The following is a 26,441-nucleotide window of genomic DNA, read 5'->3' as shown; positions in this document are numbered from 1 at the left end:
ACCAGTCATAGTGCCTGATTAGGGCTCACCCTAATAACCCCATCTTAATTTGATTACATCTGCAAAGACTTTTATTTCCAAGTAAGGCCACATTCATAGGTGTTAGGAGTTCGGACTTCAACATATCTCTCTGGGGCATACAACTCAACCCTTAAAAGAGGGCTCCATTCCTTAACCTCAGCCACTGGGTGTCTGCCGCTTTATAGCTTTCTATAAAGCTATATTTCAGCTTATATTTTGTATTATTCAATAATGAAAATCTTCTAATAAATAATCCGAATTCTACAAAAGACAATTTTATGTTTACTACAAGAGATAATGTTAATAAAATACTGAATCCTTAAGACTGACACCTATTCCTGGCCATCCCACTGGCTGGTTTCAAAGTTAAGAAATGGAGCTTTGTTCTTATGGAACTTATATTCCAGAAACGAAGATAAAACCTGTATAGAAACAAATACAAGGTGAAATTGTAAGTGCCTCAGTTACAGATAATGTGCTTATGAGAGAGATCACTACCTTGGGGGAAAGGGTGCTGTGGAAAGCAGTAAGTCCCAGAGGGCAGAGGGGTCTCACTTTAGGAATGAATATATTGGGAAACTGGATGGTAAAACTGAATTTTCCTAGTTTTATTCACTGGTTTAATATGGCTTTCAAGTTCTTTGTGATTTAATCCTAAATTATAATTTGCAATGCTTCATCTCAATGCAATGCTTTATTTTGTGTCGAGAATTCAGTTCACATAGCCTGGAGTAACCCCCAGTTATTGAAATTCTCCTCATCCTTCAGGAACAAGGTCAAAAGCCTCCTCTATGAAGGATTCCTTGGCTCCCTGGTCAGAACTAACTACACATCAGCAATAAGCAATTGATCCCTTTATGGCACACACCACACTGTTTTTTTATCGTCACCTGTGTACACATCCACTTCTACTAACCTGTAACCCTCTAAGGGCAAAGGTCCATGTCTTCCTATTGCAGCAGTTATAGAATCTAAAACTATACTAGGTACACAGTAGAGAGTCAATAAATAATGAATGAATCTTAGTTTGGGGCTACTAAAGTAGGATTACATGGTGACAAAGTAGATCTAGTAGTATTTTTAAAAGTAATACACACACACACACACACACACGCACACACACACAAATGAATCCTTTCCTATTCCTTTTTTTTTAATATATTTATTTTATTTTTGGCTGCGTTGGGTCTTCGTTGCTGCGCGCAGGCTCTCTCTAGTCGTGGCGAGCGGGGGCTACTCTTCATTGCGGTGCCTGGGCTTCTCACTGCAGTGGCTTCTCTTGTTGCGGAGCACAGGCTCTAGGGACGCAGGTTTCAGTAGTTGCGGCGCGCAGGCTCAGTAGTTGTGGCTCGCGGGTTCTAGAGAGCAGACTCAGTAGTTGTGGCGCACAGGCTTAGTTGTTCTGCAGCATGTGGGATCTTCCCAGACCAGGGCTCGAACCCGTGTCCCCTGCATTGGCAGGCGGAGTCTCAACCACTGCGCCACCAGGGAAGCCCCAATCCTTTCCTGTTCTTAATGCCAGGAACCAGCTCTTTCAAGTGTGACTTGGTGTTGGTATCTTCATACATAAATCATATAGCAAAAGTAGGAAGGATCCAGAAAAAGGACAATCAAAATGATTGAACTATGAGTAAAAATGGACTTGGGATATATAGTCTAGAAAATGTATAAATTCATAATCGGTCTTCAGGACTATGAGCATACATATGCATATATTTCCCATCTTCATAGGTACTTAGAAAGAATGAAACCAGCAAAATTCTAGTAAGAGGCAGTTCATTAAAAACAAAGGAAGAAAAACAAACAAAAATAAAAATTAAATAATGACTGAGTACATATTTCAAAGAACCCCTGCCTTAGAAGATAAAAAGCACAAAAGAGAAGATTAAAGACATTATGAATACATGTTTATAAAGCAGTTTCATAAAAATGCATAAAATGAGTATCACCGCATAAAAATGAAATATCTTTTTTCTTAGCAATTCATAAAATAAACTGTAAAGTTAAAAAGTGAACATTTCCCCATTTTCCTTACCAAATGCTTAACTGTGCTACCCAACATTCTCAGCCCAAAAGTAACATAATTATAACATGGACACAAACATCAAAACAAAAGGATTTTAAGACACAGACCCATGTTAATATTTAAAATAACTGGAAATGGTAACATTATTCTTTAAATAAAATAATTGTTGAACACAATGAAATTAATGAAGCCTCCAGTGCCCAGGACAGATTATGTGAATTGTGGAGGGACAATGTTTTTATTCTTTTTGAAAAATGAACTATGTAACAAACTTCCAAAATTAACTGCTTTACTATTATTTTATTGATATAAATACAACTAATTTCAATAAGCATCAGCTACCATTCTACCATTACACCAAAGGCAAAATGATTAAATACTAATGTGAAGTATAATTACAGAAACGCTTGCACTTCTACTAAAGTCGTTTCTAACACCATCCTATATACTTTGTACAGTTTGCTTGTAACTGATGAGATATTTGAAAAGAAGCAAAGCTGAATTTTAATCAAACTTTCATTTCTCAGTGGAAAATGCTCTCTTCATCAGAGGTGGTTGAGCCTTCCCGACATCAAACATCATTTCCAAAGGTGGGTTATTAAGAGAACACCAATCAGGTATACGGCCTGTCTGGTTATAATATTCCTTTGAGACTGAACGGCTCCCAAGTATGTCTTGCAGTGCTCCAAAAATAGCTCCTGTGTGGTAAACATATTTTTATAGCTGATATGAAAACTTTTACTGGAAAATTTTATGTACACATACATCCACTTCATTATATGACAAGAGAGAATAGGTAAAATTCAGTAATGCATATTCACAGTCTTCAAATTAATTCCAGTTAAGTTCTATATCCTATATTTTGAAAAACAGGCTAAGCCATAACTCCTGTGTTGAAACTAACTTAAATGTTCTAAACTAGATTATAGTGAAAATGATAAATATTACTGTGTTTAAATGCAGGTAGAGTGAGGTAGAGTAAGGTGGGAAGTATTTTCAACTCTGTGTAAACACAAGAAATAATAATCTTAGTTTTCTTTGCCACACTCTAAGATTATATGTCAGTAAAAAAACAGCAGTGCAAAACTCAATAAGCCAACCATAGTATCCTAAGAATCTATGCTGAAGACCTTATAAAGACCCACAAGGCAGTTTCAAAAAAATAACTTAGTGACCAAATCCATTCTTCCTAGATCAAAATTACATTTTGACCAAATTCTACTTTATAAGAAATATAATACGTATCAATTTAAAATCTCAAAACTTGTTTTTTTTTTCTCTAAATGATCCTGATACCTATGAGCTGTAACTGCATCATAAGACACATATCAGAACTTACACAAATATACACATCTATGACTGTTCTCTCTTCAAAGTAGTCTCTTTATTAGGCTATTTCCATATTTCAATAAAACTAATAAAACTATCATTCCCTAAGACATTCAATAAACTCAGTCACAAAATATAGTGTAATTATAAAATAAAGAGATCAGTTTTCATATATGGCTCACAAATTAGCTTTGTAAGGAATTAAAACAAGTGTTTTAAGCAATGGTAGCATAATTAAAATAAATGCACAGCTATCACTATCATTATGCGGGATGACTTTAATTGGACAGAGTTCACTAAAAAAAATAGAAGTGCAAATGATAAGAGAAATAAGTATATAATTCTGAAAACTAATAATTTAAGGAAAAGTAAATGTTCAAAGAAAATTATTTAATAGTTCTATTAGTTTACTAAGTACACAATTTCGAACAATGAATCATCTGTTCTAATATAACCATTAGTAATGTCATTCAGGAACCAATTACTATAAAATCATTATTTTTAAAAGTGAAATTCTTGGGAATTCCCTGGCGGTCCAGTGGTTAGGACTCCACACTTCCACTGCTGGGGTGCCTGGATTCAATCCCTGGTCGGGGAACTAAGATCCCGCAAGACACGTGGTATGGACAAAACAAAAACAAAGACAAAAACAAAAAAGAAAAAAAAGCAGTTCTTACCTCCCAACCAGGCTACACAATTAGCCTTCGCAGGTGGAGTATGAATTCGGAATGTCTTGGTGCCAAGTGTTTTTTTATATTTTGGTTTTTCTACCAAATACCTTATTTCTGCAAGTAGTCTGTGGAGGAATCCTGGCAACATAGACGTGCCACCTATGACTACCAAGTTCTCTGCTAGTTGCTTCCTAGTGTCTATTGGGCACTGTTATTAAAGAGAAAGAAAAAAAGAATTAACTATAAATAATGCTTGATTGAATTTAAGAAAATATACAGATTATTAGGTGATCATTTGTATTACAAAAAAGGGCCACAGAAAGGTTTCTTTTCTTTAATTAATTAATCTATTTATCTACCTATCTATCTGTCTTTGGCTGCATTGGGTCCTCGCTGCTGTGTGCGAGCCTTCTCTAGTTGTGGCGAGCGGGGGCTACTCTTCATTGCAGTGTGTGGTCTTCTCATTGCAGTGGCTTCTCTTGCTGTGGAGCACGGGCTCTAGGCGTGTGGGCTTCAGTAGTTGTGGCACGCAGGCTCAGTAGTTGTGACGCATGGGCTTCGTTGCTCCATGGCATGTGGGATCTTCCCGGACCAGGGCTTGAACCCGTATGCCCTGCACTGGCAGGAGGATTCTTAACCACTGCACCACCAGGGAAGCCCTTTTATCTTTTTGTTTTTTTAATTGGGGTATAATTGTTGTACAATGTTGCGTTAGTTTCTGCTGTACAGCTAAGTGGAGTTCCCTGTGCTATACAGCAGGTTCTTATTAGTTATCTTTTCTATAATATTAGTGTATATATGTCAATCCCAATCTCCTAGTTCATCCCACCCCTCAAAAAGGGCTACAGCAAGGTTTCATTAACAAGAGTTTTTCAAGTGGCAAATAAACCCCATGATAATATTATCATGTACTTATATAAATCCTTAAAGATTTAAAAAGCTAATAGTGTAGATTTTAAATTCCACAGGGAATATAGTAGTAATATGGGAGTATTCTCATTTTCAGGGTAGAATGACTGAGCTGAGCAAAGAACATGAGAAGAAATAACTTTTCATTTCTTTTTTAGTAAGGAAAACATGTGGAAACCTGATTTTTCTAAGGTACTATATCCACTATATCCAGAGCCTGTTATCGAGTGGGAAGATAACATTCTTAGAAAAATTGTTTCCACATCAGTTCTCTCTAAGCATCAGGAATGTTACAGTCCTTCAATGACGTTATGTTTTTCATAAAGTCCTCAAGTAGAGCCATAGAGGTAGACAATATCTCCCAAAGTGATAGTATTTTATAGGAGTTCTATGGTCCCACAGTCATTAAACAAAAGAGACATATACCTTGTGGAATGAAAAACTTAATACTACACAAACCTACATTTGAAGAAACTACAAGCCATACTAGGTACAAAATAAAAATCTGTTATTGTTGTCATGGAAAAAATGCATGATGTGCCTATAGAACGTATTATCCCGGGTTTGAAATGTTGTGGGTACCATATATAAGTGCCAAAGTAAAACTCATTAACTATAAAACTTCACATAAAAGCTAAAAAATGTAACTAATGGCTAAAATTAAAAATACAGACAATATGAGTTTTAAAATTTCTCTGTAAAGGGCTGTATTCATAAATTGAAACCTTTTACAAAATAAAAGTACCTGCATAAGGGAATCCAATATTAAAGTGGCAACTGATTTCTCTTCATTATCTTGCTCAAAAAGGATTTCCACAACCGAATCTCTAATGAGATTAAAAACAGTGTTTTGTTGGCATCACATAATATGACATAGTACATACCATTAGTTCTACTGACATATTTTTAGGTACCAGTACTATATTAATGTAGAGTAATGGTTAAAACACAAGGTGTTTGCATTTGTAAATGAGAAAAATAATAGCACTTGCCTCACAGGTGTTGTGATAGAGATTCAATGAGTTAACAGAACAGTGCCTGGCACATAGGAGGTACTCCCTAAGTACTAACTATAACTATTATTATTATGTATAGATTTACAAATATTTTGTCCACCTTAAACCTAATAACAGAAAAGGAGCGAAATTCTGTAATAGTTGGTAGAATTCAACAAGCAGATCAGTAGTGATACAACAAAGTTAAAACCAAACAAGACCCTCCCCCACCCAGCCCAAAGTATTTCTTTGTTTTTAAAAACAATACATGGCAAAGATGGCTAGTTGCCTAATAAAATATTCATGTGCCTGTTCATTTTCAAATTAAAAGATATAGAACTATTAGGGTTATTTTTGGTAGCACAAGGAAGATCTCTGTTGTGATGGAATAGTTCTATATCTTGATCGTGGTGGTGCTGATTATGGAAATCTACATGCGATACAATTACACAGAACAATATATACACATTGCACCAATGCCAATTTACTGGTTTTGATATTGTACTATAGTTACACAAGATGTATCCATTGGGAGAAACTGGGTGAAGAGTACATGGGACCTCTCTATATTATCTTAGCAACTTCCTGTGAATCTGTAATTATTTGAAAATAAAAAAAGATAAAACTCCTATAAGCTGGATACAATGCCCCTCCCCAGTTGAAACACTGTATTTATCAGCCTTCCTTGCAGCTAGATATAGCTAAGTACCGGACAATGAGATGGAGGCAAAAGTAGTATGTGGGACTGCCAGAAAGTCCACTTTAAAAGGAGAGGAAGCATTTTTCTCTTTTCCTTCCTAGGATTGCATGCTTGAAACACGGATAGAGTAGCTAACTTCACCAACTACCCTGGACCCCAAGGACAAGGGCTACACCTCAAAGATGATAGGTGGAAGGAAGCTTGGGTCACTGGTAGCAGTTATCATACCATCCTTGGACTATCTACCTCTGAACTTCTTTTAAATGACAGACAAATTCTATCTTGTTGAAGCCACTATTTTCAGGTTTGTAGAACTGGTAAACAAACTGAACCCTAACCAATGCAATATAAAGCTATACATATACATATACATATACATACAACATCTTTTAAAATAAAACTGGGACCATACTATGCATACTACTTTAAAGATTTTTGAATCTTTTTCAAAACATAAAATTCTCTTCCTGATATTCAACCTACTTCCTGTCGATTTTGTTAGTACAGTATACTGAGGTCTACAGTATGCTGAACACTCACTCACTCATAGTTAGTTAGCCACTTGCCTCTATGCCTGCGTACTTTTGCTTCTACCAGTTGAGCTAAATACTCACAAAGCATCAGTTTTCTTTTTCCAAATCTTTGTCAGTTAATTTGATATTGAAATGACATAATTTAACAATTATCACTTAAGCAATGAAATATTACGGTAGAAAATAAACACTTATTTTCTTCTCTTATTCTGGGCTCCACTAAACAATCAGGAGAAATTTTTACATAGTAAATTAGTGAATATAACTTAAATAAAAGGTAAAATGATAAAACTTACTACCAAAAAGTGTTACATTCTTACTTTTTTGTTTCCCCAACCTACTACCTTTAACATCTGTATATTTATGTTCATCCTTCTAGTATCTCAACCTCTATGTTAATTATCTCAAAATCTAACAGGATCTTCTATATGTATATAATTCTTTTCTGTGCATCTTCTGATCTAATATTTTACAGATGAAACTTTTATAATACAAATTTTATACAGCTTGGGTATAAACAAAAATTACACTGTTACCAATATAATCATGTAAGTCCTTGACAACTTATATTGCATCATCAGACCGAATAATGAATAATAAAAAGGTGAATTACTAACTGGTCCTAAAGATTTAGTATATTTGGAAGAATGCATTCTTTCTAACAAGACAATGTTTTAAAGCAGGAGTCAGCAAACTATGGCCTGCAAGCCAAATCCAGCCCACTGTCTGTTTTTGCAAATAAAGTTTTATTGGAACACAAGTCATGCTCACTCATTTACACATTGCCTATGGCTGATTCTGCACTCCAACTGTACAGCTGAGTAGCTGCAACAGAGACCATATGGCCCACCAATCCTAAGGTATTTACCATTTGGTCCTTTACAGAAAAAGTTTGATGAATCCTGTTTTAAAGTATCATACTTTATTCTCCATCTCAAAGAATGGTTGATTCTGAATTACTTTGAAGAACAGAAAAAAAATTTTTTTTAAGTTTTAAAACATTAAAAAGTCGAATAATAAAAATAAACACGAATGATGAGGCTTAATGAAAAACACATAATTATTAAATCAACAATACTAAAGGCTTATACAAATATTAAGGCCAAAAATTTATTTTAGTTCATTATTTTGCTCATAAAAATTAAGGTCTAACCTGATTGATCCAAGGACATGTAAAATCTTCTCTCCATCTAATGGGTAGTCAACATTTGGGGGTGGTGAGGGACGCTGAAATATAAGTATCATAAGCATAAGCATACAAATTACAACCTCTGAAAAAAAGAATATACATTTATTTTTAGCTTACCTCAGTATTCCCATCAATATTAAATTTTGCTGCTTGGATTTTTAGTCCACGCTTCAGATCACTAACAAAGCAAGTGCGCACTTAAAAGAAAAGGAGACATTGTTATGGTTTGTGATTGAATCAAGGTCCCAGTTAAAACAATTCTATTCAAGTGGACATGTTAATCATCTGTTCCTTCCGATTTGATAAACTATCTCCGTCTTTAGTTAGCTTATGACAATTTATACACACATAAAAAACTTTTCATTCACTGAGGAATCGTAAGACATGTTCCATGTTCGTCTTCCACAAAGCCACATTAAAAAAAAACAAAACCATATTTGAGGAAACTTATGTTCTTTGATATTCCTTGTATAAAGAGTACCATAATAAAAATAAATTTTAGCATCATGAAAATGTAGCCATTCTAATTGAACAGCATATCTCTTTGAACCAGATTGATTTATATCTAATCTTACTTATCTATCCTATTCTTTTTTAAAAATGTTGGTTCAGAACACAAAGCTAAATTTTGGTCTTAGTTACAGTAACACTCCTTAGTTTAGGGTTTTCTGGCATGATAATTTTCTCCCTCTTGCACACTATATCTTTTCTTTAACTATGAACATTTATTCTTTTAAAGATTATTTCTGTTGCAAAGTACCTTTTATAATAAGCGGGTGCAAATTATTTTCAGAAATAGGTAAGGACTAAAAAATTTTTTCAAGTAGAGACAAAATTGATGTTGAGGGACTTCCCTGGTGGCTCAGTGGTTAAGAATCCGCCTGCCATTGCAGGGGACATGGGTTCCAGCCCTGGTCCGGGAAGATCCCACATGCCACGGAGCAACTAAGCCCGTGCACCACAACTACTGAGCCTGCACTCTAGAGTCCGCGTGCCACAACTACTGAAGCCCGTGTACCTAGAGCCCGTGCTCCACAACAAGAGAAGGCACTGCAATGAGAAGCCAGCGCACTGCAACAAAGAGTAGCCCCTGCTCGCCGCAAATAGAGACAGCCCATGTGCAGCAATGAAGACCAAATAAATATATTAATTAATTTTTAAAAATTGATGTTGAGAGCAAGAAATCTAATGATTTGGTTAATGACTTGCAAAACATGCTGACATAAACTTATATATTATACAAAATTCTTTTCATTTACTAATTCAAAATATATTTGTTAAGAATCTACAATATGCCAAGAACTGTATAGCGCAGGAAACTATATTCAATAAAATCTTGTAATAACCTATAATGGAAAAGATTCTGAAAAAGAATATATATAACTGGGGACTTCCCTGGCAGTCCAGTGGTTAAGACTCTGTGCTCCCAATGCATGTGTTTGATCCCTGGTCGGGGAACTAAGATCCCATAGATTGCATGGCACAGCCAAAAAAAAAAAAAAAAAGAAAAGAATATATAAAGCTGAATCAGTTTGCTGTACCCTGAGACACTGTAAATCAACTATACTTCAATTTAAAAAAAAAGAGTTTACAATATGCTAGACAGTAAGCTACGTGCTCAAGTTACTTACATATTTTATACTTTAAGTCCTCATAACTAAGCAAGGTAAATACTTAGACTTCAACATCTTACATACTTGGCATATGAAGGTGTTCTTCTTTAAGGAAACCAAATTCACTGAATTAAAAATCTAAGAACAGATAAATTACACTTAAGGATTTTAAAATAATTGAAAAAAATGTAGGTACTACATAAGTAACTAATATAAATGAGCGGGCAAGAGTATGTGTACGTATTGCATATTTGTTTTTAATAGAAACGGGTTCCTACTGTACATATTATTCAGCAACATGCTTTTTCCCTTAATACATTATGGATATCCTTCCAAATCAATACATCTAGCTCCTCCTTTTAAAAAGCTATATGGTGGGACTTCCCTGGTGGTCCAGTGGTTAAGAATCCACCTTGCAATGCAGGGGCAACTAAGCCTGTGCACCACAACTAGAGAGAACCCACGCGCCGCAACAAAAGATCCTGTGTGCCGCTACTAAGACCCGACGCAGCCAAAAATTAAATATTTTAAAAAACAAATAAATAAAAGCTATATGATATTCCTTATTATGAAGTCACGAAATTTCATTCAACATACCCTCTTAGATAGGATGCACACTTTTCAATTTTTATATATATGTCAGAATGCTTTCCAAAGAGTTTAATTTTCAATTCTTACTAATAGCAATATATTAATTTTCCCATAATGTCACAAATACTAAATGTCTATCTTTCAAATTTTTGCCAATCTGATGTTTCCCTGGGTAATGGGAAAGTTGAACATCTTTTCACAAGATGGAAGCTATATGGAAAGAAACATTCCAAGGAATTATCAACTGTTACATCATGGGGGATAGGACTGGAAGAACGAAAGGGAAACTATTTCACTTGAGATATTTCTGTATTATTTGAGCTTTTGCAATAAGCATGTACAAATGACTGAAATTTTATAATAACTGAAGAGATTTTAGGTAATTATACAACATAAGTAAGCAATATAATGAAGAACAAGATCCATTTTGCAGCCCTAGGTCTAACCCTACCTATTGTGTGACACTGAACAAATCACTTAATATTTCAGGGACCCAATTGTACCAGATTATCTCCAGGTCCCATTTAACTCTAAAATCCATTATTGTCTAATTCTCTATTAAATATTCTAGAGTATTAATTTTACATGACACTTTCAGTAATGAAGAACATTACATTATAGTTTAACTGCTTTTCCTTTTAGTGAATCAAAATACCAGAAAACTCAATTTAAATATTATCATAAAAATACACTCTAGCAAAGGAGAAGTAACATATCTTATTAAAGTGAATCTAATATACTTTACCCAACTGTAGAATTTCTGAAGTCAGTAAAATGACTGACCTTATAAAAATGACCTTTAAAATACTAGAGTTTAAAAAAATGCTAAACAACATTAAATCAGTGGCTTTCATAAGTAATGTAACTGTTAATTCATACTGTGAAAACTACTAATTCCCTAGTAACTCTCTATACTCTATCATTGAGAAGTTTCTTCAATAATACATCAGGCTTCCCTGGTGGCACAGTGGTTGAGAGTCCGCCTGCCAATGCAGGGGACAAGGGTTCGTGCCCCGGTCCAGGAGGATCCCACATGCCGCGAAGCGGCTGGGCCCGTGAGCCATGGCCGCTGAGCCTGCGCGTCCAGAGCGTGTGCTCCGCAACGGGAGAGGCCACAACAGTGAGAGGTCCGCGTACCGCAAAAAAAAAAAAAAAAATAAATAAATAAATAAAATAATAATACATCAAAAGTAATGCCAAAAGGGAATTCTCTGGTGGTCGAGTGGTTAGGACTCCATACTTTCACTGCCGAAGGCCTGGGTTCAATTCCTGGTCAGGGAACTAAGATCTTGCAAGCCGCATGGTGTGGCCAAAAAAAAAAAGTAATACCAAAAGCTTCCATAAATCTGAAGAAAAACCAATATTTTATTTACGTTATTCTATAGCCTAAATGTTAAATATTTTTAGGATATTACATTATGAATTTAATATATTTTATATCTGTGTAAATACTTAGAAACACTTGCCCTCCAAATGAATACTTAATGATGAAGGGGACAAAAATGGGAACTTAGTTTACCTTTGATGTCCTCCAAGATACCTTCTGGAATTGAACCTAAAACAGAAATTTTTATTTAGAACTACAGAACTTTACAAGCAGAAACAGTCTGTAAAATTGCATTCACATTTCCATTTTCCATTTCAGCAACCTAAAAAAAAATTAAAAAGTACCATAATTTTTTAAAAGCCAAATAAAAAAATCAACTTTGCTTTTAGGGAAGAAACTTCAGCATTCGAAGCCGAGCCAAAGCACAGAAGTTGAAGCCAGATGTGCACAAGTTTATGAAGAAAGTCACTAATACTCATAAATTTGATAAAAATAAGACCTTAAAAATATCATAGAATAATTGGCAGTAGATAGGAACTGACCAAGAAAATATTTTCTACCATAAAAAGATTTGCTGGTTATCTGTGTTAAAGTACTTAGAAGAAATGGTAGGGCTTAAACATGAGCTATTTACTTTTCTTTTACAAAAAGTGAAGTTTCAAGTTTGCTTACCTTTTCTGTGATAATAAATGACTGTCAGTGACATGCTAACCTAATACATATTTGTAAAAAGGATCACACACAGACTTTTAATTTTTTTCAAGGTAAACGTGACATTTTAAAAAATGAGTGAGAAAGTAGCTATTCAAAGAAACTATATAATACAGGATGACTTTAGAAGATAATATTTGCATATGTTACCACTGTTATGTGATTTTGTTGCCAATGAATCTAGGTTTCCAAGTCAGACTCAGAAACAAAGTTTTCTAAGTTTAGAATCTTCTAAACTCAGAATTTTTAACTCATTGTTAAGTATGTAAAAATATTCTGATTGATCTGTAAGAACAAATTATTTATATCAATGAAGACAGAAATTTATAGCTACAAAAGGAATCATGATTTAATAAGGGTAATCAGGCACTTCTTCCACCTGGAGCTACATATCTTGTTAGCTACATCTTTACGTTATGACAGCTACTGAAACTAAGAATTAAGATAAAATTAAAACCATACTTTCAAAATGTTAAGCCATAACCTTTTAAAAATAATAAACAATATTTAATCACATTGCTTTTCTGAGGAGCAAAAAAAATTTACCATTAGTAAGTATGACTTGAGAATTATTATTTTACCTTTATTATATTGTCCTTTCCAAATTCTTACCTTTGTGTTTTGTAATATAGTAATAATGATACACATATAGTTTATAAATAAATATAGACATAAATATGTATTGCAGGTACATGCTCAAAATTTTTTTACTATGCAGTCAGTGTGTGATCAAAAAGTTTGAAGACTCCTATTGTTAAATGTTAAAATTTATCTCACAGGGGGATAAAGATTTCCAAAAAGATTTAAACCTGGTTATGAATAGATAAGAGAAATGTAACTAGATTATAAGAACCTGCAAATTTAAGAATAAGTGCTAAAAACCATAACTTTTCACATGTGCTAAAGTCTCTCTAGGAATATTCAAATAAATTCCAACATGTGCCAGAGACATTTGGTAATATGAAAAACAGGTTTCTTTAGGCAACATGGAAGGCAGGCTTCAAAATAAAGGGCTTATTTTAGCTGGGCGTAGATGGTGCTTTGGGAAGGGACTTTTCAATCTTAGGGAATAATCACAGCCATTTAAACTTTGCAAATGAGGAGTAGAAATAAGAGGCATTCACTGGCTCTGGCTTTGAAAAATCATATTTAAATTTCAGCTAATTTAGGAGAATAAGAAGTACAATATTTTATATATAATTTACTTTTCAACTGTACACTTTTCAAATCAATGTACTTAGGTTAGTCTTTGTAAGTTTTAAGGTAGTATATTCATTCTTTTTTGAACTAGGTTCTAAATACTAAATGAAAGAGGCTCATTCAAAGTTCACTTAAGGATATCCCAGTATATGTAAGACTTATATCTAATCTTTGCTAAGGACCTTGACAAGAGATATTTAAAATACATTTGCATTTCTGATCCTCCTAAGTGGATCCTTCAGCAAACAGTGATATGATTTAATTCCTCAATTATTAGGATTACAGACTCAAGGTTTTTGGGGCATATGAGAGGGAAAGATTAGAATCACAGTCCAAGACAGTTGGTTAAAGAAAGGGGTATCCAAGAACATACAGTTTAGAATTTTAAGGAAATATCATAGTTTTAGTGAAGAGCTTTATTAAAAACATCTGCGAGACTTTCCTGGCGGTCTAGTGGTTAAGACTCCGCACTTCCATTGCAGGGGGCATGGGTTTGATCCCTGGTCGGAGAACTAAGATCCCGCATGCCGTGGCGTGGCCACAAAAAAAAAAAAAAAAAAAAGAAAACAAACTTGGGATGCTACACTAAACTTACTACCTTTGGATATCTTTTATTAACTAACTGTCATCATGATATACTAAAAAGGTAACAAAGTTTATCTGGAATAGAAAAATAATAATCTGATCTACAGAATGAAGAATGTGCTATTATCTTAACTACCTAAAGAACAACAGGAAAACAATATATGCAAGGATAAATGTCCTAACAACCCACCTTTCTCTTTCCAACATTTATTCAGTGCCCAGGCACTTGAAAAATAAATAAGACAGGGATTCTCAAAGTCTACTGAGGGAAACAGTTATCAGGTAAATGAGGCTGTTATATGTACTATAATAAATACTGCTGAGGGTGTAACAGAGAAGGGAGCAATTTATTCTGCTTAGGGAAAATGAGGAAGGTTTCACAATTAAGATGATCTTTCAGTTGAGTCATGTAGAGGGATCAAAAACCCAAATAGGTAAAGAAAAACATCCCAGGTAAAGAAATAGTATAAATGAAGGCACAGGGTTGTCGAAGAACAATGGTGCCAGGAAGATGTATGAAATTTACTGTAGCTGAAATACGGTGCAAAGGGTTGAGTTTAGTAGTTAAAGCTAAGAGGTAGAATAAAGCTGGATTGTGAAGAAACATGCATATCAAACAGATAATTTGGATTTTAACTTGTGGAGGCCAGCAAAAATTCTCAAGCAAAAGAGAAATGTAATCAGATTAATTCTGTGAAAGTTATTCCTGCTAACAGTGTGAAACAGACTACATGGGTCCAAAAAGCAGGCTCCTGTAATAATCCAAGCAAGAAGCAATGAGGGCCTAGTTGACGTCTTTGTTTTCAGATGTTCTGTATTGTGGAGGACAGAAAAAAAAGAGATGAAAAAGAGATTTCTGAGGGAGAATTGAAAGGACTGATAAACTCCCAGTTATCTAAAATGGGAGCTCAGTAAGATATTATCTTTATCTAACCATGATTTGTTAAAATGAATTTAGGGAAAGAGATAATGTATTTACTTCTGGAAGTCTTAAGTTTGAGGTGCCGAGAGGGATGCCTAGTTTATATCTAATAATCAATTGGAAATATGAATATGAAGTTTAGAAGAAGGGTTGGGCCCAGTGATACACTTAAGAACCAACAGCATATTGATGTAGCTGAAGTTACGGGAACACATGAGATCACTTTTAAAAAGACAGTAGGAGGAAAAAAAGGAACAAAAAATAAACCCCTAGAAGAATATCAGCAGATAAAGAGCAGAGGAAATTAAGAAGGAATACTTGGAGAAATAAGAGAAAACCATAAAGGAAGAAAAGTCCTGAAAGCCAAGGGAAGAGATAATAACAAGAGTATATGACAGGGCTTCCCTGGTGGCGCAGTGGTTGAGAGTCTGCCTGCCGACGCAGGGGACACAGGTTCGTGCCCCGGTCCAGGAAGATCCCACATGCCATGGAGTGGCTGGGCCCGTGAGCCATGGCTGCTGAGTCTGCGCTCCGCAACGGGAGAGGCCACAACAGTGAGAGGCCCGCGTATCAAAAAAAAAAAAAAAAAGAGTATATGATAATCCAGATGCAAACTATTATATATAGGATGGATAAACGACAAGGTCCTACTGTATAGCACAGGGAACTACATTCAATATCCGGTGATAAACCATAATGGAAAAGAATATGAAAAAAGTATATATATGTATAACTGAGTCACTTTGCTATGCAGCAGAAATTAACAACATTGTAATTCAACTATACTTCAATAAAATTTTTAAAAAAAGAGTATATGATAATCCATAATGTCAAAAGTTCTGGAAAGAATGAATAAAATTCAACTACTGGATTTGGTGATTAACAGCTCAGTGATGACCTTATAATTGGAGCCATGTCATCAGAGTGATGTGAGAAAAAGAGAATAGCTATGCAATGGGGGGGGCGGGGAAATGAGCTGAACGAAAAGGGAATGTAAACTACTCAAAGTTTATAATGATTTTACCCATCACAGAGGGAAGGCTCTGTTCTTTAGCAGCACCTGTGTCAACAGTACATTGTTCCAATAGTTGAGTTTCCAATTCCCTGAAGATTAAAAAAAAAAAAAAGTTACTGGAATTACAATAATGCAACTGATATCCTTTTCTTATTTAATACTTTTACTTCATAACAGATCATGATGCTTTAAATAAAAGTGGTTTTATCCTTAAAAGATGAATATACTCAAGGCTAGTAAACAATGGAATAAATAACATTGAATGTCCATACTACAAGTCCTCTATTAATCACTGTAAAAAAATTTGCATGGTTTTTTTGGCACAGGTGAAGCAAATGTGCTAAATGCCAAGAAACTTACTTGTGAAGAGCTTTTCCTCCTAGGGGGAGTGCTCCCCAACAATTTAGTACTGGGATTCCTTCATATATCTATAAGGTAGTCAAGGGTATTACTATTTTAGGAAGTAAAATGTGTTTCCCTCAGTATTTTCTTCACCTCTGCATTATTGTTCTAAATCAGCTTGGCTGGCAAATTCTTATTTCTTTTTTTAAAAAGAGTTACAGAAAAATCAAAGAGTCTTTTTCCTTCTCCAAAGAAAACAGTTAAACATATACATACACACATATACACACACACACACACAGAATTCATTCATTAGAGCTTGGGTGTCCAACAATGCAGCCACTGACCACATGTGGCTATTGAGCACCTGAAATGTGGCTGGTCCGAACTGAGATGTGCTGTAAGAATAACCTCCATGGCAAACACAGAAAACTTAGTAATAAAAAAAAAACCTGTAAAATATCTCATTATAATTTATTATGTTGACTATATACTGAAATGATAGCATTTTAAATACATTGGGCTAGATAAAATACACTACTAATGGCCTCTCCCGTTGCAGAGCACAGGCTCCGGACGCACAGGCTCAGCGGCCATGGCTCACGGGCCCAGCCGCTCCGTGGCATGGGGGATCTTCCTGAACCGGGGCACGAACCCGTGTCCCCTGCATCGGCAGGCGGACTCTCAACCACTGCGCCACCAGGGAAGCCCCTGAACTTTTAAAATTTGTAGCTCTTAGAAAAATTTTAAATTACGTATGTCTCACACTGTATTTCTATCAGAGCTGAGAGGACAGTGGACAATACTGTACTGTGGGTTTGCTACTTTATTTTATATATTGTTTTTGCTGATGTTTCATAAGTACATTATTTATGAAAAGGAAAAAAGTATATTGTTAAGAGCACTGGCTTTGGAGACAAACATGGGTTTATATCTTGGCTATACACTTCTATTAACTTGGGTCAACTACCATCTCAACTTTCAATCATATAATGAAGAGAATAATACTTTTGTCGCAGGGACTAACACACAAAATACTTTATATTTAAAAATGCTATTGCCTAATTTAGTTCTTTAGGAGCTAATGATTCTTGATTTCCTTCCCATGAGTACTTCTTCTAATAAATACACACATAGGTCTCAAAATTGCAAGAGTCTTGCATTTATGTACTTCAAACTCCTTTTCAAATGTAGCAAATGTCTACTGTAACATTTCTAAGAGATGTTTACCTACACTCTACTTAAATTCTTCTAATGATGGGGAATGGACCAGTTTATAGTCAGTAATTTTATTGTGGAACAGCTTAAATTACTAGGGAGTTCTTCCTAATGGCAAATGATATAAAAACTACAGCACTTACTGTGCAATTTACGTGCTAGGTCTTATGCTAAATATTTTACATACATTATCTCACTCAAGATACACAATGCCCCTATGAGGCGGAATTATTATAATTCCCATTTTACAGATGAGGAGACTAAGCCCAAAAGAGATTAAGCTACTTGACCAAAATCATACAACTAGAAAGAAGCTTAGCTGTCATACTGCCCCCATCATAGCCTCAGGAAATAGATTGAAAAAAAAATCTATTTACTTTTCCACACTGAGCCCTTCAGCTATTTGAAAGCAGATTTCACGTTGCCATTTAAGTTTTAACTTTTGATTTAACTTTCTCATTTAATTTTTAAAATTTTTTTATTTTTATTTATTTATTTTTCATTCCCCTATTCTACACTCCCTCTAACCCCTGGTAACCACTAATCTACATCTGCCTTTTTTTCTTTTTTTGACGTGGACCATTTTTAAAGTCTTTATTGAATATGTTACAATATTGCTTCTGTTTTATATTTTGGCTTTTTGGCCATGAGGCATGTCAGATCTTAGCTCCCCAATCAGGGATCGAACCTGCACCCTCTGCACTGGAAGGCAAAGTCTCAACCACTGGACTGCCAGGGAAGTCCCTAACTTTTTCATTTCTGTTTCCAGTTATTCTTCATATGATCTTTTCTTAGAACTTGACTATCCTACCCATCTTCTTTGACACATCCTAATTAGCTGATATTCCTCTTAAAAACTGAACGTAATAGGTCTGATCTCTGGAGTTTATACTGGGACCAAGTCATAATGACAATTTCTACAAAAAGTAAATTTAAGTCTCACAATCCTGTGAATTTTTTCCACATATGTCATATTTGTACATGATAACCCAAAATGGCTTGATGCAATAAAAACAATTTGTAATAAGCCTAATTATTCTAAAGTAGAGTAAAAACTGCAAAATTAGCTGGTTTACAAAAAAGATACAGGTAACACCAGGCTTTCCCTATATCCACAATCCAGGACCATGGCAGAGTTTATCCCAAGTGTAAGAAGAGCCATTAGATGACTTGGAGCAAGCAAGACAGATGGAACCTAGAAAACAACAAATCCAAAACAACAACAACAAAACCAGAATGAATGTCAGTAGTTGAAGGTGTTTCCTTTACATTTCAAATATATTTGAAAAAATTCATAATTATGATACCTACTCAACCATTTTATGGCACTAAATTAAGAATTAGTTGATTTATTTGAATTTACACAATAAACAAAATACACTGTAACAAATAGAAACACTCTTTAAGTTCTCTAAGTCTTTTCATTCTGAAATGACAATTATGAAGCATTTTTATTAATTCAGTTCTCTCTCTTTTGGAGGGAAAACTGAAAAGGATAAAAGAAGAGGTCCAGAAACATACATTCAAAGGAAGATGCTAAATTTAAAAAATAAAGAGATGCCTTTATCATCAAAACAGAAATAGAGAAGAAGAATTCTTGATTGTCCTCATTCACAAAGTTCACAATATGAACTATATTCTAAAAATATTATAATATAGCAGTTAAAATTAAAGAACTACAAAAATCCTTAGCTCTAAGTGACATTTTTCAGTAAAAATTTGCCAGATCTGGTGACATCCCAAATATCAGGTAAATATTCAATCAAAATATGGAAGTCCATAATAACCAAGTGGCAAACAAAATAATGGCTATATTTCCTTTATCTAAGTACAGCAGGTATTCTGGTTATATACCAGATAAGCATACTAACATAAATATAACTAAAATGCTAAGTTCAAGTAAAAATACAGAAAATCATCTATTTTATTCAGATAAGAGCTAAAGTGACTTCCTGCTGTGTTTTGTGTTCTCCCTATTGCAAACCAAATTCCTGAATTAGTGACATCAGTAAGTACAGGAGGGTATGTAACCTGTTTCTCTGTGCCTGTCTTACTAAATTATAACTTAGAAATATTAACTGCCCTTATCTCATAAATACATTGTGATTTTTGATATATTTTGTGTTCAGTAGAATGTATGAAAATTACATTTACATGTGCTTAATTTCTTATATACTATACACATTTTATACATTCTTCTAAATTGCTGAAAAACTCTAAATTCCTAAGGCAGAGATTTTTTTAAAAAGTTAAATAATAAAGATTCTGGCCTACTATGAAATGTATTCATTTAAGTCATAATTTTGGTCTTTAAAATAATCTTGACTCCTATAAAATGAAAGCTACAAGTAATATTACTAACATCAAGATATAAGAGTCACTCCTGGCACTGCCCACTTACTCTATGGGAGACATTATTTGAATACTCCATTTAAGGGGAATTTAAAGCCTAAAATGAAAGAATTGGAGAACTTAGAACAGTCAGCATAACTAAACAATGAAAACTAGAAAAGACCTGGAAGAAAAACATCAACTTCACAGCACAGAATATAACTTTCAATTTCAGAAAAAAGTCCCAAAACTTAAAACCTGTACTAAAATAAACAAACAAGGGAAACAGCAATAAAAAGAAACCTTCAATTATCTAAGTATTAGATGAAATGCTTATTACGCATGAAATAACCACACAAAGAAAGAAAATAAATGGTCAATTTGTAAAGGATTCAGTTTATTTTGTCATCCAATTCCTCTTTCCAATGAAGGAAATAAAATGAGGACCTTTTAGTTTAAGCTTTGAGTACCTACTAAAAACAACATAAAAAACAGGTACCTCAAAATACTTGAAAAGAACACGAGTGAGTGTCTCTCTGAAGTGGGAAGGACATAATACCGACTCAATAACCACAACTCTGCGGTCTCTGGGATTCACCAATAGATGCCTGAAAAGTGATAGCTTTGTTTTAAAAGTAAATAAAAGTTTGTATTTATTTTGGTACATAATGCAATTTGTTAAGATTAGAGAAATCGTACCACCTTCACTTAAGAAGCTTTACAACAAAAAGACATCTTCATTTTATTATCCGTGAAAGATGTTTTCATTTTTAAAATTTTTAAGTGTTTTTAAATTTTTTATTCAGTTTTGAAAGGTTATTTTCCATTCACAGTTATTACAAAATATTGGCTCTATCCCTGTGTTGTACAATACAGCCCCGAGCCTATCGTACACCCAGTAGTTTGTGCCTCCCACTCCCTCACCCCTATGTTGCCCCTGGTAGCCCTTAGTTTGCTCTCTATATCTGTGAGTCTGCTTCTTCTTTGTTATATTCACTAGTTTGTAGTATTTTTTAGATTCCACAAACAAGTGATATCATATAGTGTTTGTCTGTCTCTGTCTGACTTGTTTCACTTAGCATAATGCCCTCCAAATCCATCCATGTTGCTGCAAATGGCAAAATTTCCGGGTTTTTTTATGGCTCAGTAGTATTCCATGGTATATATCAATATATATGCCACAGAAAGATAACATTTTTGAACTCTTACTGCGTGCCATGTACTGTGTCAGGAAATTTACATCTATTAACTCATTTATCTCAGAAAACAAAAACTATAGCCTATTATGAATACTGAGTTGAGCCATTAAAAAGATATTTTCTTTTTTTAAGCTACAAAAGTAGTATATGCTCACAAGACTCCAAATATTATAGAAGCTTATAACTTGGAAAATACAAAAATACCATATACCTCTACTACCCAGAAACTTTCACTTACAGCAGTTTATAGATTTTCATTATTGTGTATGTATACGCATATATTTTAACAAAAATATTCATTCCATAGATGTTGTTCTGCAACATGCTTTCAATTATCAGAATATCTAAGACATCTTTCTGTATCAGTACATATAGATACAGAACTTTTTAAATGACAATATAGTGTTTCACTATATGGATGTACAATAATTAAATTATCCAATCCCCTTTATTAATGGACATTTGACTTATTTTCAATATTTCCTTATGCTTGCTAGTTTCCTAGTCTTCAAATATATTTTTGAAAAGACTGAAAATAAGAAAGTTAAAATGGCAATGGAAATTAACCTTTTTTTGCATTAGAAATAATACAACCAAATATCAGTAGGATGGGCACTAGGAAAAGCTGGGGGGTGGGGGAAACACAATTGCATTTTACCTGAAATACAGTATGTGGATGAATTCCTTTAGGTAGGAATATAATTCTTCTGTATTGATATTATATTGTACAACTTTGATAGGCTATAAAAAATTAAAATGATTTATTAATTTATAATAATAAAATAATCTCAAACTAAAACATGCTTATTTATTTTTCTAATGGATTTTCTGGTAATAAGTCAAAAGCAATTTGTATTGAGAATAGATACAAACATCAAATATAGATTAATCACTTAAATTAGAAATGTTTAAGAACTGGCATGTCCAAGATGACAAAATGTTTTGGTTTATGGAATAAAAATCTGTGTCCACAGTAAGTAAAGAGCTGTACTCATCACATTTTTCTTCCATCTGACATTATTTTGGCATCACCGATAAAAAGCAGCATCAATTAAAAAGCATCAAAGGCTTCCTCAAATACTCCAGACTTGGTTCAGTCCCTGTTATTTACTCCCAAAGCATTGACACTTTTCCTTTTGTAGTATCACCCCACTTAATTACTTGTAAAATGTCTACCTTCCCATTAGACTACAAACTCCATGGGGCAAGAACTACTTCTGGCTTGCTTATGATATATCCTCCTTCAACTGATACAGTGCCAGGAACAAAGTAAACAGCTCATAAATATGTGTGGCAAAAATGAAAACATGCACCATTAGCACTAAAGTAAACACTACCAAACCATGGGTGCTAAGTCAACACTAACACATCACAAGGGCTCCATTTACTGTATCCTGCTCCAATATGTGCTTTTATGAAAACAAATATGCTCATATTTGTTAAATAAGGGAATAATGTCTATATGATGTGAAGGTTGTACAGTTCATATTAGGCAAGAGGAGCTGAAATGATGACAGCAGAGTTATAACCTTCATCAAGGTAAAGAAAGTCATCAACTCAGTGGTCACACAAATCAGCATTCTTTCAGATCTATTTTTAAAAAGTTTAAATGATCCCGTGTACCAGGGGCTCCCGTAACAGAGTGGACCCCTTCAAGACTCTTTATTGGGCTGCATTTCTTCCTGGTCCCACCTTAACAATAGCCAGAGAGGCACAGAGCTCATTTTTATATCTGCATTGTCTCAGCACCCACCAACCAACAGTTTCAATTATTTCATTTTATTTTAAATATCCCCAAGAGAGCTTCCAGCCACACTCAATCGCAACTCAAAGCTATTCCAACTTTTTCCTGAGGTATTTTGTTTTTCTAATGCTCGGATTACAAAGTTTCATGGGTTTTAAATAATCTACCCCAACAGACTTTTCCCCAAAACCTGTTTTTGTTTGCTATCAAGAAGAGGTTTTTCAGGAATGCAAATATTAAGTTATGGTAGAAAAATCTGTATTTGATTTTACAGGCAAATTTTATGGCATGTAAAATTATTCTTTCTATTGTTCTACAATTCCTACTCTACAAAATTAACTTTGGCAAGACTTGCTTTTAAAAAATGTGTTTTTCACAGGTCTTTTGAATTACAGATAAAGGAATGAGGACCTGGCTCATATTCTGAACAGAGTAAGAATAAAATGATTCTATAATTACATTACAAGGCTCAGGCAATCATTTTATTGAGCTCAAAAACTTTCTCTTAATGTTATATAATTTCATTTATATAAATTAAATAGAAAGAGAAAAATCTATAAGACAAAGAACATCCGTGGTGGGCTCGGGGTGGGAATAGGGATTAACTATAAGTAGGCATTAGTGATGTTACTGGAATGACAAAAGTGTTCTAAAACTGAACTGTGGTGATGGCTGCACAACTTGATATATTTACTAAAAATCACTGAATCGCACACTTAAAATAGATGAATTTTATGGTATGCAAAATTAAACCTAAATAAAGAATCAAAAAAGTTTTCTTGGAATACAGTCTAAGCTATACATTTAGCACTGTTCTAATCAATCTTATTTAAAGTCACATTTAAAAATATTTTACAGTACAGCATTTATTTTGCTAATTTGTCATAAAAAAAGAATACCTTAGGCATGCCAGCTTTTTTTATCACACTAGGAATTATGCATCTTGGACCAGTTTCTCCAGCAAATCCACATCTACAAATAAACAGAAAATTGAAACAATTCAACTTATTATAACATTCTTTTTATATATTTGTCACAGAAACAAGTTTTTCTGTATTTTTTTCAAAGCAGTGGTCACAAAAACAACTAGAAACATCTCAGATGTATTCAAAGGGACAAAAAAACTAAGGAAAAGTTAATACCATCTATTCATAATTATGTATTAAAGGTAAAAAATAAAATTGTTTCAAATTAGTGACAGTGAAATAAACCAGTGTATTATTTTAGGGTCGCATTTACTTTTTTTTCTGTTTTTAATTTTACTTGAATTTTAGGTAACACATCTCTACAGTCCTGAATCTGTACTCCACTATCTGACTTCATGTCTATAATTCATGTTACTCATAATTCCATCATTCTAATATCAGCTTCCATATTGATGCATTTCCTTCGGTCTAGTTTTTAAACTATGCATATGTGACATAATTATAATCACACTGTTCACACATCATGAATTCATAAAATAAGATTCTGCCCATATTGTTAGTCTTCACTGCTACCATTTTTTAAATTGCATAAAATATTTCATCCCTTTTAAAAAACTATTCTCCTTTCTAGAGTATTTAAGTATTTCCATTTCTGTTTCACGTAAAACAAAACTTTGCTAAAAATGTTGTTAAAAAGGATTGCCATGTAAGTTTAGTCTTAATATTATCTTTCCTTGTCCTGTCTGGTTTTCAGTACTGCTCTCCTCCTATTCCCAAATAGCTCTCTCCATCTTCTTTTAGTCACATCCCCATGTTTACCTGACTTGTACCAGTGCTCCTCAAATTCCCCAGGATGCACAAACTCATCTTATCACCCTCCTGTTGTCTCTGTCAATAACCGTCCTCCTATATAGTAGTCCCATTTCTCATTTCCGCAGCATACCTAAAATAATTATCTTTGGGTGTCAGCCTCAAGGTACTTACTATGGTATTTAAATAAACCTTTAAAAATAAATAAAAATATATAATTATGGGAGCATCTTGCTTAGAACAGTAAGAGAATAACATGAACCAAGGACTATGTTTAATCCAATTCTGGAGCACCTGAAGTCCAATCTTCCTGTTTTTTTTTTTTCTTTCTTTGGCAGCACTGGGCGTCTTGTGGGATCTTAGTTCCCCAACCAGGGATTGAACCTGGCCCTCGGCAGTGAAAATGCCCAGTCATAACCACTGGAGCGCCAGGGAATTCCCTCCAATTCTTAAATAGGCTCTTTTGACCACTTGTTCAACAAATAGTTATTAAATACATACTACATGTCAGGCACTGTTCAGAGATATACAAAATTTTTTCAAATGTTTCCATTTCAGATAGAAGATGCAATTCTGGCTGTCACGTTCCTTTTTCTTGAGAGCGGTACAAGGGCTCTCAATCCGGAGTCCAAGGACCACTGCCATGGTCCACCAACCCCTGAAATTGTGTGCAAATATTTTAAGGTTTGTGTATTTGTGGCTTTCTTTCGGTCGTCAAAGGGATCTATGCCATCCAAAAGGTTGAAAACCACTACTCTAGTGTTTACAAGTTGCCTTTTAAAATGTTAAATTTCCCAATCTAAGAGTTGGTGGGTGGGAGCAACGAAGACTCTCTAGAGAATTATCTATAGGGTTGAGTTTTTCATGCATTCAGCGTTCCTAATTCGACTTCCTACTCTTGGGAAGCAGTAGCCCTGTCTTAAACATATTTGAATTTCCAACACCAATAGCATCTCTTTTCAATAAATGGTTAATAACGGAGGTTGTCATCAAGCATTACAGTTCGGTTGCCACCTCCCTAAGCAGATAAAGCCAGATAAGCGGGGCCTAGGTCATCGCTGTCATCCCCTGCATAGATGACCCCAAAGAGTCCGTTCAGTTTGGGGTGACGACCGGGGCGACAACGAAGGCAACTTTCCTGAAGCCTCCTGGGCCTCTCTAGGAGTCAGAACCTGACCACTCCACCGGATTCCCGGGATTTGCATCGCCCACGGTGTAAATAACAAGGGCCGTCATTTGCGGGTCCTGGGGGAAGAAGTGGAGACGGAACAAGCCGCCTCTGGAGCCTGCGACGAGGACCCGGGCTGGGCCTGGGGCTCGGCTACCCGCCCTCCCCTCGGGACGACGGCAGCTGGCGCCGCGGCCACTCACTTGGTAAAAGCCTCTCCCAGGTCTATCACGACCGCCGTTTTCTCTCCGCCGCTCCCCAGGCCCTCGTACAGCGGCATGGTAGTAAACAAGCCGGTAAGGAGACGGGCGCTGCCAGACCTCGGCTGCCGACAGCTCTCGGCTCTCGGGGGGCGGGGCCGGGGCG

The 26,441-nt window shown here is 34.8% G+C and overlaps 1 protein-coding gene across 2 annotated transcripts; it reads right to left on the bottom strand.

Annotated features, from left to right (window-relative positions):
• Window positions 1-898: 898 nt before the first annotated feature.
• ACTR10 (actin related protein 10) lies at window positions 899-26,441 on the bottom strand. 2 transcript variants are annotated; one of them, XM_022570475.2, is made up of 13 exons: window positions 26,279-26,440; window positions 24,071-24,143; window positions 22,086-22,168; window positions 20,728-20,836; window positions 18,985-19,092; window positions 16,698-16,765; window positions 16,347-16,426; window positions 12,097-12,132; window positions 8,491-8,570; window positions 8,338-8,411; window positions 5,702-5,783; window positions 4,054-4,255; window positions 905-2,745 (listed from the first exon to the last, which is right to left on the bottom strand). In XM_022570475.2, the coding sequence occupies exons 1-13, from the start codon at window positions 26,353-26,355 to the stop codon at window positions 2,564-2,566; spliced, it is 1,254 nt and encodes a 417-aa protein (XP_022426183.1). In that variant the 5' UTR covers window positions 26,356-26,440; the 3' UTR covers window positions 905-2,563. The 2 variants fall into 2 exon arrangements, with proteins under 2 accessions (XP_022426184.1, XP_022426183.1); XM_022570476.2 differs by lacking the exons at window positions 20,728-20,836; window positions 22,086-22,168 and having other exon boundaries at window positions 899-2,745; window positions 26,279-26,441.

The sequence above is a fragment of the Delphinapterus leucas genome, chromosome 2, assembly GCF_059928025.1.
Source record: "Delphinapterus leucas isolate spDelLeu-1000000601 "Yukka" chromosome 2, BTC_Dleu_Yukka2, whole genome shotgun sequence".
Classification (NCBI taxonomy): Eukaryota; Metazoa; Chordata; class Mammalia; order Artiodactyla; family Monodontidae; genus Delphinapterus; species Delphinapterus leucas.
Note: the sequence above shows the minus strand (reverse complement) of the source record. Positions and strands in the feature narration are given on the sequence as shown.

Excerpts from the sequence above, each read along its gene's own strand:
- ACTR10 (XM_022570475.2), bottom strand. The coding sequence starts at position 26,355 with ATGCCGCTGTACGAGGGCCTGGGGAGCGGCGGAGAGAAAACGGCGGTC. Across the intron at positions 16,427-16,697 it reads GGAGGAAAAGCTCTTCACAA|GGAATTGGAAACTCAACTAT; the intron begins GTAAGTTTCTTG and ends TTTAATCTTCAG. Across the intron at positions 8,412-8,490 it reads ATATTGATGGGAATACTGAG|CGTCCCTCACCACCCCCAAA; the intron begins GTAAGCTAAAAA and ends CTTATATTTCAG.